At 39.8% G+C, this 13,096-nt stretch overlaps 1 protein-coding gene across 2 annotated transcripts; it reads right to left on the reverse strand.

The window, feature by feature from the left end:
* Positions 1–3,900: 3,900 nt before the first annotated feature.
* On the reverse strand, positions 3,901–10,578 carry LOC135096090 (uncharacterized). 2 transcript variants are annotated; one of them, XM_063997327.1, is made up of 8 exons: positions 10,154–10,578; positions 9,679–9,815; positions 9,380–9,487; positions 8,914–9,040; positions 6,618–6,830; positions 5,365–5,481; positions 4,876–5,048; positions 3,901–4,436 (listed from the first exon to the last, which is right to left on the reverse strand). In XM_063997327.1, the coding sequence occupies exons 5-8, from the start codon at positions 6,714–6,716 to the stop codon at positions 4,292–4,294; spliced, it is 534 nt and encodes a 177-aa protein (XP_063853397.1). In that variant the 5' UTR covers positions 6,717–6,830; positions 8,914–9,040; positions 9,380–9,487; positions 9,679–9,815; positions 10,154–10,578; the 3' UTR covers positions 3,901–4,291. The 2 variants fall into 2 exon arrangements, with proteins under 2 accessions (XP_063853397.1, XP_063853398.1); XM_063997328.1 differs by lacking the exons at positions 8,914–9,040; positions 9,380–9,487; positions 9,679–9,815; positions 10,154–10,578 and adding an exon at positions 7,010–8,865.
* Positions 10,579–13,096: the final 2,518 nt, after the last annotated feature.

A 13,096-nucleotide genomic window follows, 5' to 3' on the forward strand; every position in this document is an offset into this window, starting at 1 on the left:
AGGGTGTTGTGTGTTGGCTTCAAGTGTTCTTTGAGGTGTAGTGTGACCCTGTGTGTTGTCTTCTGCAGTGTTGAGGTGCTGTGTGTGTGTTGCCAGTGTTGCTTCTTGTTCTGCCTCATCCTTCACAGTGTTGAGGTGCTGTGTGTGTGTTGCCAGTGTTGCTTCTTGTTCTGCCTCATCCTTCACAGTGTTGAAGTGCTGTGTGTGTGTTGCCAGTGTTGCTTCTTGTTCTGCCTCATCCTTCACAGTGTTGAGGTGCTGTGTGTGTGATTCTTTTAACAACACACACACACACACACACACACACACCATCATGAGCATCCAAATTCTCTATCTCATCCACACAACCCTCCCACCACCACTGTCCCGCCTGGCACTCTCCACAGGGATTTTTCTAAGGTTATAAGGGCACCTCCATAGGACACAGGCAGTCAAGTTTCCTGGGGCCTCGAAACGATTGCTACTTAACAAACTGCAATCAGCGCCCATTATCAACCTCCGGCCACCAAGTGGAATCCACAAATGTGTAAGAGGTTGGTGTTGCCATGGTAGCAAGGTTTATAAGTTGCACCATCTCCTGAGGTGGTGTAAGTTAACATCACCTTGCCCGAAAACTATTATATAAATGTTTGTGCACAAAACTTTTTTCATTGTTTGCAAGCTTTACCACCAAGAAAGCATCGTTTTGTGATGCATAAAATGAAATCTTTCATGGAACACTGAAAATAAAGTAGGAAAAGGAAAAGGCTGATTTGCCCCACATGTGCATGCTCCCCATTCCGCCTCGCAGCAAGAAGTGTGTATTGTGATTAAGTATTATTTTTGTCATTTCTCCTGCATATATTGGATATTTGTTTTGCATACTTCCACTTTCGTGCATTGAGGTGAGAAAGACGCTTTCAGGATCGCCTTGACCCCTTGGCATCGAGTGATAATGAGCTCATGCTCAAATATCACTTCCCTCGGCAGACCTAATCCTCTTGTGATTTGGTATTTACCAAATTACACCCAGGTTTTGCTGTCCCTGAGATTGTTTGCCAGTGGGTCCTTCCAAAATGTCATTGGAGACACTGCAGGTAAGATATGCTGGTGTTGCATGCTTCAGCACAGGGGCTGGCTGTTTTGGTAATTGTCAGGGAGCCTTTTCCCTGACCTTATTACTGGTCTGTTCTCTTACATTCTTCGCATATACCTTTAGATACACTTAAAACATAACTTTAAGGTGAGGAAGAAGTGCCCCTGCCCTTCAGGAGTCCAGGAGATGGGCTAAGGTCCCTCAGAGGCTGCCAGAGGTTAGGTTAGTCACCGCACACTTATATTTGAAACATTACCTAATCTAACGTAACCACAGGGGCTAGACCCACCTTTACGGACACCAATATCAGTTAGCATAACCTCTGGAACACCCCTGAAGGACGGGGGCACTTCTCCCCCATCTAATACTATGTGTTTCAGGTTTATCAAGAGGTTTGTGAAAGAATGGAAGAGGATAGATGTGTAACAAGAGGTTTGTGAAAGAATGGAAGAGGATAGATGTGTAACAAGGACAAGAGAGGACTCTAAACAATTACTACTACTTTTTTTTTAGACAAACTGCACAATATTCCATAAATAACTTTTGTAGGTGAATAAACTGATGTTCATTGTGGTGAATAATATTCAAGTGTGGCTGACTTTCAAGGATAAAAGGCATTAAAGTCAACTTCCTGCATGCCACTGTTTATAACGCTGTAATCCAGTGTTAGGAACTTGTCAAGCTTAGTTCCTGGTGTCAAAATATGTGAGTGCATAATTAATAAGGAGGGATGAGGGATGATGCTAACCTTACAAAACCAAACCTTACCAAACCTGCCGTCAAGCACCCCTGGGGCTGCCCCTTCCTCACCCACCCCATTATTATTCATGTGTACAAATATTTCTAGACTTGTTAGGTTTATTTCTGACATGTTTCTAACACTGCCCTAAGGATAACTTAATTTACTATACTGCTGGCAAAAAAAATTGACAGCAGAAGTAATATGTGTATGGATATGATGGCAGTGATTGAAGTAATATGTGTATGGATATGATGGCAGTGATTGAAGTAATATGTGTATGGATATGATGGCAGTGATTGAAGTAATATGTGTATGGATGTGATGGCAGTGATTGAAAGAACACTGCATTACATGCAGAAGGATCATTAAATTTGTGACCCATTTTTTTTTTTTCTTTTGGGCCTACAACAAAGATGTATCTTATTTAAAATAAATAAATAAATAAAATGAAAACTAATGGCTTATAATCTGCTTTCAGACCTACGCAAGTGTCAGCAGAGTCTTTGAGTGTGTGTGCACCGAGTTGAGTGATAAGTCGGTGCAGGAAATCAAGATGCCTCCAACACACCTTGATCAAAGGAGAACTGCACAACAGTTCTTCAGGATCAAAAATTTCCCAAGGGTTACTGGGGCCATTGATGGTAAGATTAACAATAATGTATTTTTGTTTTAAATTTAGTGTTACTGTTATAATCTATCACTTCATCAGTGTTTCCTTTGAGTGAAAGGTATCTCACAGCCTCAAGGTCCTGTTAGGCATTAATAAAGTTTTCAATAATTTATGTATACTGTGTGCATATCCAGTGCAGGGGTGGTGTATATATATATATATATATATATATATATATATATATATATATATATATATATATATATATATATATATATATATATATATATATATATATATATATATATATATATGTGATGGATATATGTAGCTACTGTGTAACATGATCATGTAATACTTTCTTTTTGTGTGCACAGGCACCCACATTGCCATCAAGGCCCCAGGTGTGGACGAGGCCCTTTACTTTAACCAGAAAAGGTATCACTCCCTCTCAACATCCAACTTGTTTGTGATGCGAATGGAGTGATCCTCAGCTACTGCTCCAGACTCCCAGGTATACAGTATCATTGCATTACATGTTTACCCAACCATGTATTTTATTGATTTTCATGTGACTGCACATGGTTACTGGTATTGCATAAGAAAACAGTGTGATAAGCCTTGACATTAGTTACAAATGGACAGTTGACATACTCCTTGACAAGTAATGAATCCTCTTGTAGTATGAAATCTCACTTTTCACAGGTGCCTGCACTCTTATGGAGGTAGCTTGCAGTACAGACCCATCAAGTGTGTGAAAATAATTAATGCTTGCCTGCTCCTACACAACCGCTGCATCAAGTTCCTGATGACGTATGTACTTGTCGCTATTTTTCTGGTAGTTGACGGGATATATCAATATCATGGACATTAGATTTGATTTAACCGAGTACAGTCATGAGTGTTCTTACACTTGTTGTTAGGGTAATGAAATTTGTCAGAAGTGTACCGTCATTTAACGAAAATAACATTTGTTTTTTTCCTACAAAGGTGTCTTGAAAGTCATTATGGTTTGGGCCAGTTTTGGATCACGAAAATGCTAAATGTCAAACTACACGTCTGTTCCTCCTGTACAACATAAACTTTAAACAAATGGAAGGGTTAGGTTCCAACCCCTAGACCTCTCAAACCCTCACAAAAGTCTGCTTACAGCTACCACCTCTTGAGGATGAAGCAGTGCCCCATGCTGGTGCCGACCCTGCTGTGCTGCAGAGGGGTCTACGTGCTCCAGCCAGAATTGTGCAGCAAGAAATCATACAAAACTTCTTCCAGCAATGAAGTAAGGAAGTCAGGTATCATTTACCTCTGTCAGTAATCATGTAATGAGTGAAGTAATGCTTTTCCATGTATCACTGCATACTACATGAAAGAGATGAGTGCAGCATTTTATTTCATCAAATACTTAAGTGGCTTGCTAGTATTAGGTATGAATAACACAAATTAACACAAAATGAATTAACACAAATAACACAAAAAGTGCTGTAGATTTATTTAAAAAAAATTAAATGATTGGTAATGGCAAAGTTTTTGCAAGAAAAAGAAAAAAAATAAATAACATATGAGCATAGTTCAGTTCCTGTAAAAAGTAAAAAAAAAATAGTTCCTGTAAAAAGTAAAAAAAAAATATATATAAATAAACATATTTATAGAAATGCCCACCAGCAGGTCACCACAAAGCACTCTAATGTAATTTCTGTACTTTAAGTAACACAAAGGCATTGTAGGTATCACAGTGAAGAAATGCTTTGGTATTATATTGCACTAATATTAACATGCTACTCTAGGTAAATGATAGAATTAATTAATGAAGTGCTCAGCAAGTGTTACCAGCTGCTGCAATGAATGCAGAATGTTCCTCTGCACTTCAACAGATTGTCAAAGTGCCTGGGACATGTTTTGTACAGCCAGCCCCTGCTCCTGCTGCACCATCACCAGCTCGCCCATGCTCAGATGAATCTGCTGTTGGGTTTCCTGCGCTTGAGAGAGAACTTCCAAGTCTGGGTGGCCACCTGCAATACAGTAAACATGATTTTACACGATTTTATACACCATAGAAGCAAACATGACTTTACACCACAAGTTACAAAATAAATGTTATTTTAAGTTGCATGTCATGTTTTTTTTTTTTTTTTATGTAGGAGGAACACTGGCCAAGGGCAACAAAAATCATATAAAAAAAAAAGCTTGCAGCTTGCCATGGCCTTTTACCTCACTTGCTCCTTGGACCTTTCTGCTATATACTATACCTAAGGTAGTGGTATGATACACTTATGGAATCAGCAATTTAAAAATAAAACAGGCGCCTGAGAGAAGTATTCTAAAAAAAAAAGATTTAAAAAAAATAGGTCAAAGTAGCAAGAACAACACTTACTGGCAGGAGTCAGGAGTTGTATAATCAGTGTTCATTGTGCTGGAGGACAACTGAATACATGTTAACATGTTATTCACCATTGCATGTAGTCATCTGTAACATGGACGATTTGAACAGAGAGGTCCTCATCCAGTGCAGATGACGACTGTCGAATCCAGAGGCCCCCTGCAGACCCAGCAACACCAGGGTTGGATGACCCCAACACCACTGCAGGTGGAAGGCTGTGGTCATTCCAGAGGCCCTGACACTTCTGGAAAAAAATTCAAAGTGCTTTCATTACTGCAGGTAGAGAATAAGCTGGTATTATTTAAGTGATGTTTTTATTGACTAATTTTTCTTTTAATTACTAGTCAACCTAGTCATGTCTATGTCTATCACATGGTTTTGTTGAGTTGGCGTGCAAGTGTGCAGATCTCTACGTTCAGGAGGATGAGTATTGGACATGATGCAGCTAGCCCCATGGAAGATGATGCTGTGACATAATCATTGTTACATTACAGTACTGCACTTAGTTAAAAATGGCAGTAATTTACAAAATGTAATTTGACCTTTGGTAGTTTACTTACGCAGTGTGGTGCCATCACTTTCAGGGTATGGCAGTCCTGTAAATGCTGTGTGAGACCACATCCACAGCACGACCACCTCCACAGCAGTGTATGTTGTCTCATCTGGAGGTCACCCACCTGCATGGATATGAATGTTGCAATTATCAGCCACTTTGAAGTTCACATGTAAAGCCAAATGAAATTGGTGTAAATCATGAATGTATTAGAGCATATTGATGTTATTTAGCACTGCAGTGGTCACTGTCTCAGACCTGACTGCCAGAGGTACTGTACATACTCCTATTTATAATCCATTGCTTAGTTGGTTCTTGTATGTTTATTGACTATATGGGTAAATTGTGTAACAGCACCAACAATGAAATACAACAAGTACACGAGCAAACTTTTTAAATAATTGCCAGGGTTTTAAGCACTGCTAACAGTCATCTAACCTAACTAACCTAACCATAACCTAACCTCAACAAAGTAAAACCAATAATCAAGAAATGAAATTCATTACAGCAGTTTGGGTCCCAAAGGTTGTGCAGAAAAACTTTTTTTTTTGTCCCAATATGCAACAAAGTCATACAGAGGAAGTTGTTCACATTACTCAAAACAGTGTCCAGCAATGCCCAAAACATTAGTCAATTAAATTCCATAAGCAATTAGGTCAAGACAAAATATTAAGCAAATATGGTAGTGTGGGTAAATTTTTATTCTATTAGGTCAAGACAAAATATTAAGCAAATATGGTAGTGTGGGTAAATTTTTACTCTATGTTCATCTTTTCCACATGAAACTATTTGCTTTTTGTCATTTTTGGCATACACTGAATTAGTATGTTAATCAAATCTGATGTAACATACCCAAAGTAATCTAACAAAACCAAAGACAAACCTGAAATAGCTAAAATAACCTTGCTTCTCTAAAAATATGTACATGTAGCCGTTTAACAATTACTGTCATCATTACAATTAATTTGCAGTTGGTATATGTGGGGTTCAAATTATTCTGGAATGACAAACTGTATCTGATGAGAAGGGTAGGAAAGGCCATGTTGAGACTGGTGAAGGAGTAAAAGAATACCCTACTGTGTGTGTGCTGGAACCATAAGCCATGATTTCACTTACTTGCAGCAGGACATCACTCCATTTTTGGTAATATCACAGTAATTCCATCCATATAGCCCTCTATCCCTCTTCTGTGTCAACTGCACCATGCTAGGTCTGCAACTATGCCAATGAAGATGTGATAAGAATAACCAATTAACTCACCAGTGCCTGCAGTGTGACACTGTTCTGCAGCAGCCTTGCTCTTGACCTGGGTCGGAGGTCCTTAAATTTCCTCTGGACCTCAGGATAGGCAATTGCCATGAAGGGAAGACAGCTGAGTCTGGGCAGGTTGAGAGATGTGATGCTCAGCAGGGCAGAGAGTGGGTAGCGAAGTGCAGTGCGGTGGGAGTAGAAATGGCATTTCTACTCCATACCCTGAAAGTGATGGTGCCACAGTGCTTAATATTACTGTATGTAAAGCGTATGTACCTCACGTCATTATTCCTTGGCATTTATAAGTGAAATGTTCAATAGTTTTCTATTTGCATGAAAACGTGTAATATGTGTAAGTATCAGTATTTAATGCTATATTAAGCACCGAAGCCGATGCTCACTTGTTGGTAGTGTGGGGTTAACCCGCTGGTCGCCTGCAGGCATCACTCACAGCCAAGTCGCACTCAGACAAAGACGGGCAGGATGGTGACCGAGGTAAATACTTTAATTTTGTAGTAAAAACTGATTGTCATAGTGCCAAGTCAATTGCATGTATTGTTAATGAATATTGTAATATGTTGAAAGTGTTTAATATCTGTGTATAATGTTATTTTGTAAGAAATTGAGACCGAGAACTTGTTCGCAGTTCTTACGGTCATGCCTACCTCATCAATAAACGTGTCAGGGAGAACTGCCTTTCCTCGACCCTACGATGATGGGTGTGATCAGTAAAACAGATCACCTGAGAGCCAATTGATGCCCAGCCGGTGCGGCTACACTTAAGGTCAAATTACATTTTGTAAATTACTGCCATTTTTAACTAAGTGCAGTACTGTAATGTAACAATAATTATGTTACAGCATCATCTTCCATGGGGCTAGCTGCATCATGTCCAATACTCATCCTCCTGAACGTAGAGATCTGCACACTTGCACGCCAACTCAACAAAACCATGTGATAGACATAGACATGACTAGGTTGACTGATAATTAAGAAAAATTAGTCAATAAAAAACATCACTCAAAGAATACCAGCTTATTTTCTACTATTTTTTTTTTCTTCTCTTCCAGAAGTGTCAGGGCCTCTAGAAGGACCAGAGCCTTCCACCAGCAGTAGTGTTGGACCCATCCAACCCTCTTCTCATGGTGTTGCTGGCTCTGCAGGGGCCTCTGGATTTGACAATCCTGTGTCATCTTCACTGGATGAGGACATTCAAATCATCCATGTTACAGATGACTACATGCAATGGTGAGTAACATGTTAACATGTATTCAGTTGTCCTCCAGTACGATGAACACTGATTATACAACTCCTGCCAGTGTGTCTTTTCTACTTTAAACTTTTTTTTTTTTTTTTTTTTTTTTTTTAGGAATACTTCTCTCAGGTGGCCATTATATTTTTAAATTGGTGATTCCATGAGTGTGTCATACCACAACCCTGTGTACACTATAGCAGAAAGGTCCAAGGAGCAAATGAGTTAAAGGGACACAACAAGATAGCATGACGATATCTAAAATACCACTTATTTTGTAACTTGTGGTGTAAAGTCGTGTTTGCTTCTAAACTGTATTGCAGGTGGCCACCCAGACTTGGAAGTTCTCTCTCAAGCGCAGGAAACCCAACAGCAGATTCATCTGAGCATGGGCGAGCTGGTGATGGTGCACCAGGAGCAAGGGCTGGCTGTACAAAACATGTCCCAGGCACTTTGACAATCTGTTGAAGTGCAGAGGAACATTCTGCATTCATTGCAGCAGCTGGTAACACTTCCTGAGCACTTCATTAATTAATTCTATCATTTACCTAGAGTAGCATGTTAATATTAGTGCAATATAATACCAAAGCATTTCTTCACTGTGATACCTACAATGCCTTTGTGTTACTTAAAGTACAGAAATTACATTAGAGTGCTTTGTGGTGACCTGCTGGTAGGCATTTCTATAAATATGTTTATTTATATATATTTTTTTTTACTTTTTACAGGAACTATTTTTTTTTTTACTTTTTACAGGAACTGAACTATGCTCATATGTTATTTATTTTTTTTCTTTTTCTTGCAAAAACTTTGCCATTACCAATCATTTAATTTTTTTTAAATAAATCTACAGCACTTTTTGTGTTATTTGTGTTAATTCATTTTGTGTTAATTTGTGTTATTCATACCTAATACTAGCAAGCCACTTAAGTATTTGATGAAATAAAATGCTGCACTCATCTCTTTCATGTAGTATGCAGTGATACATGGAAAAGCATTACTTCACTCATTACATGATTACTGACAGAGGTAAATGATACCTGACTTCCTTACTTCATTGCTGGAAGAAGTTTTGTATGATTTCTTGCTGCACAATTCTGGCTGGAGCACGTAGACCCCTCTGCAGCACAGCAGGGTCGGCACCAGCATGGGGCACTGCTTCATCCTCAAGAGGTGGTAGCTGTAAGCAGACTTTTGTGAGGGTTTGAGAGGTCTAGGGGTTGGAACCTAACCCTTCCATTTGTTTAAAGTTTATGTTGTACGAGAGGAACAGACGTGTAGTTTGACATTTAGCATTTTCGTGATCCAAAACTGGCCCAAACCATAATGACTTTCAAGACACCTTTGTAGGAAAAAAACAAATGTTATTTTCGTTAAATGACGGTACACTTCTGACAAATTTCATTACCCTAACAACAAGTGTAAGAACACTCATGACTGTACTCGGTTAAATCAAATCTAATGTCCATGATATTGATATATCCCGTCAACTACCAGAAAAATAGCGACAAGTACATACGTCATCAGGAACTTGATGCAGCGGTTGTGTAGGAGCAGGCAAGCATTAATTATTTTCACACACTTGATGGGTCTGTACTGCAAGCTACCTCCATAAGAGTGCAGGCACCTGTGAAAAGTGAGATTTCATACTACAAGAGGATTCATTACTTGTCAAGGAGTATGTCAACTGTCCATTTGTAACTAATGTCAAGGCTTATCACACTGTTTTCTTATGCAATACCAGTAACCATGTGCAGTCACATGAAAATCAATAAAATACATGGTTGGGTAAACATGTAATGCAATGATACTGTATACCTGGGAGTCTGGAGCAGTAGCTGAGGATCACTCCATTCGCATCACAAACAAGTTGGATGTTGAGAGGGAGTGATACCTTTTCTGGTTAAAGTAAAGGGCCTCGTCCACACCTGGGGCCTTGATGGCAATGTGGGTGCCTGTGCACACAAAAAGAAAGTATTACATGATCATGTTACACAGTAGCTACATATATCCATCATATATATATATATATATATATATATATATATATATATATATATATATATATATATATATATATATATATATATATATATATATATATATATATATATATACACCACCCCTGCACTGGATATGCACACAGTATACATAAATTATTGAAAACTTTATTAATGCCTAACAGGACCTTGAGGCTGTGAGATACCTTTCACTCAAAGGAAACACTGATGAAGTGATAGATTATAACAGTAACACTAAATTTAAAACAAAAATACATTATTGTTAATCTTACCATCAATGGCCCCAGTAACCCTTGGGAAATTTTTGATCCTGAAGAACTGTTGTGCAGTTCTCCTTTGATCAAGGTGTGTTGGAGGCATCTTGATTTCCTGCACCGACTTATCACTCAACTCGGTGCACACACACTCACTCAACTCGGTGCACACACACTCAAAGACTTTGCTGACACTTGCGTAGGTCTGAAAGCAGATTATAAGCCATTAGTTTTCATTTTATTTATTTATTTATTTTAAATAAGATACATCTTTGTTGTAGGCCCAAAAGAAAAAAAAAAAAAATCGGTCACAAATTTAATGATCCTTCTGCATGTAATGCAGTGTTCTTTCAATCACTGCCATCATATCCATACACATATTACTTCAATCACTGCCATCATATCCATACACATATTACTTCAATCACTGCCATCATATCCATACACATTACTTCAATCACTGCCATCATATCCATACACATATTACTTCTGCTGTCAATTTTTTTTTGCCAGCAGTATAGTAAATTAAGTTATCTTTAGGGCAGTGTTAGAAACATGTCAGAAATAAACCTAACAAGTCTAGAAATATTTGTACACATGAATAATAATGGGGTGGGTGAGGAAGGGGCAGCCCCAGGGGTGCTTGATGGCAGGTTTGGTAAGGTTTGGTTTTGTAAGGTTAGCATCATCCCTCATCCCTCCTTATTAATTATGCACTCACATATTTTGACACCAGGAACTAAGCTTGACAAGTTCCTAACACTGGATTACAGCGTTATAAACAGTGGCATGCAGGAAGTTGACTTTAATGCCTTTTATCCTTGAAAGTCAGCCACACTTGAATATTATTCACCACAATGAACATCAGTTTATTCACCTACAAAAGTTATTTATGGAATATTGTGCAGTTTGTCTAAAAAAAAAAGTAGTAGTAATTGTTTAGAGTCCTCTCTTGTCCTTGTTACACATCTATCCTCTTCCATTCTTTCACAAACCTCTTGTTACACATCTATCCTCTTCCATTCTTTCACAAACCTCTTGATAAACCTGAAACACATAGTATTAGATGGGGGAGAAGTGCCCCCGTCCTTCAGGGGTGTTCCAGAGGTTATGCTAACTGATATTGGTGTCCGTAAAGGTGGGTCTAGCCCCTGTGGTTACGTTAGATTAGGTAATGTTTCAAATATAAGTGTGCGGTGACTAACCTAACCTCTGGCAGCCTCTGAGGGACCTTAGCCCATCCCCTGGACTCCTGAAGGGCAGGGGCACTTCTTCCTCACCTTGAAGTTATGTTTTAAGTGTATCTAAAGGTATATGCGAAGAATGTAAGAGAACAGACCAGTAATAAGGTCAGGGAAAAGGCTCCCTGACAATTACCAAAACAGCCAGCCCCTGTGCTGAAGCATGCAACACCAGCATATCTTACCTGCAGTGTCTCCAATGACATTTTGGAAGGACCCACTGGCAAACAATCTCAGGGACAGCAAAACCTGGGTGTAATTTGGTAATGCCCGGCTACGCCTTGTCCTTCTCTCCAGCTGAGGCTGCATCTCCTCAAACAAGAGGATTAGGTCTGCCGAGAGAAGTGATATTTGAGCATGAGCTCATTATCACTCAATGCCAAGGGGTCAAGGCGATCCCAAAAGCGCCTTTCTCACTTCAAGGCACGAACGTGGAAGTATGCAAAGAAAATATCCAATACATGCAGGTGAAACGACGAAAACAATACTTAATCACAGTACACACTTGTTGCTGCGAGGCGGAATGAGGAGTGCGCACGTGGGGCAAATCAGCCTTTTCCTGCTTTATTTTTGGTGTTCTATGCAATATTTCACTTTATGCATCACAAAACCATGCTTTCTTGGTGGTAAACCTTGTAAGCAATGAAAAAAAAAAAAGTTATTTTGTGCACATAAATATTTATATAAGAGTTTTCGGGTGAGGTGTAAACTTACACCACCTCAGGTGGTGGTTTAACTTACCAACCTTGCTAGCATGGCAACACCAACCTCTTGCCCGTTCGTGGATACCATTTGGCGACCGAAGGTTAGTAATGGACGCTGATCGCAGCTTGTTAAGTAGCAACCGTTTTGTGCGAGTCCTATAAAGGACTTACAGGACTCGCGCCAATGAAATGCACCCCCAGAAGGACTCTTCTTTTATTTTCTGAATTACTGCATAGTTATTTCCACGTTATTATAATGGTAATCGGATATGTGAAGAGTAAAGCAACACTAGATATGATAGCCTGCATTAAAGCCTTTTTTCCACTTTGCTAAGGAGTTGAGTGTTGGCAATATTCACCGCGGCCCCATGGAAAAACACAAGCTGCCATGGACTGCTTCAGGTACTCCAGCTGCTCCTCTCTCACATACCCAACGCCTGATCTCCATCTCTATGGGATGACTGACTAATACATGACCTCCGCACCACCTCCATGGGCCTCTACAGAACTGACTCCTCTCCACAGCCTTGGATAAGAAAAAGTCCAGTGTTGGACGTAGCCTCTCACTAGCCTCACACGAACACCTTCACCATCTACATCTTTCATCTGACCCACGCTGCCCTCGGTGCCACTCAGTGCCTGACACTGTTGAACACTTCCTTCTGCAGCGCCCTCGCCTCCACTCACACCGCACACAAGTCTTTGCTCCGGGGATAAATAGTTTTGACCTGTCCACCCTACTGGCGGCGGCAGGCGTCCATCCCTCAAGACAGTCAGCTGTCATCCGCCTCACCTGTGCCTTCCCCAAGAAGTCAGGACAGCTGCCACGCCTGTGATGACACCACAGGCACTTCACCAGAGGGCACAAGTGATTGTCACACTGATCGTGACGGCCCTTAACAACAACAACAACAACAACAACAACACATATTACGGCCAATCCTACCGCGGGAAGCATTAAAGTGGCTGTATACACTTTTTGTGGCTATTGTGATACATACAGCTCCCTGAAATAC

This window comes from Scylla paramamosain, unplaced genomic scaffold, assembly GCF_035594125.1.
Source record: "Scylla paramamosain isolate STU-SP2022 unplaced genomic scaffold, ASM3559412v1 Contig2, whole genome shotgun sequence".
Taxonomy (NCBI): Eukaryota; Metazoa; Arthropoda; class Malacostraca; order Decapoda; family Portunidae; genus Scylla; species Scylla paramamosain.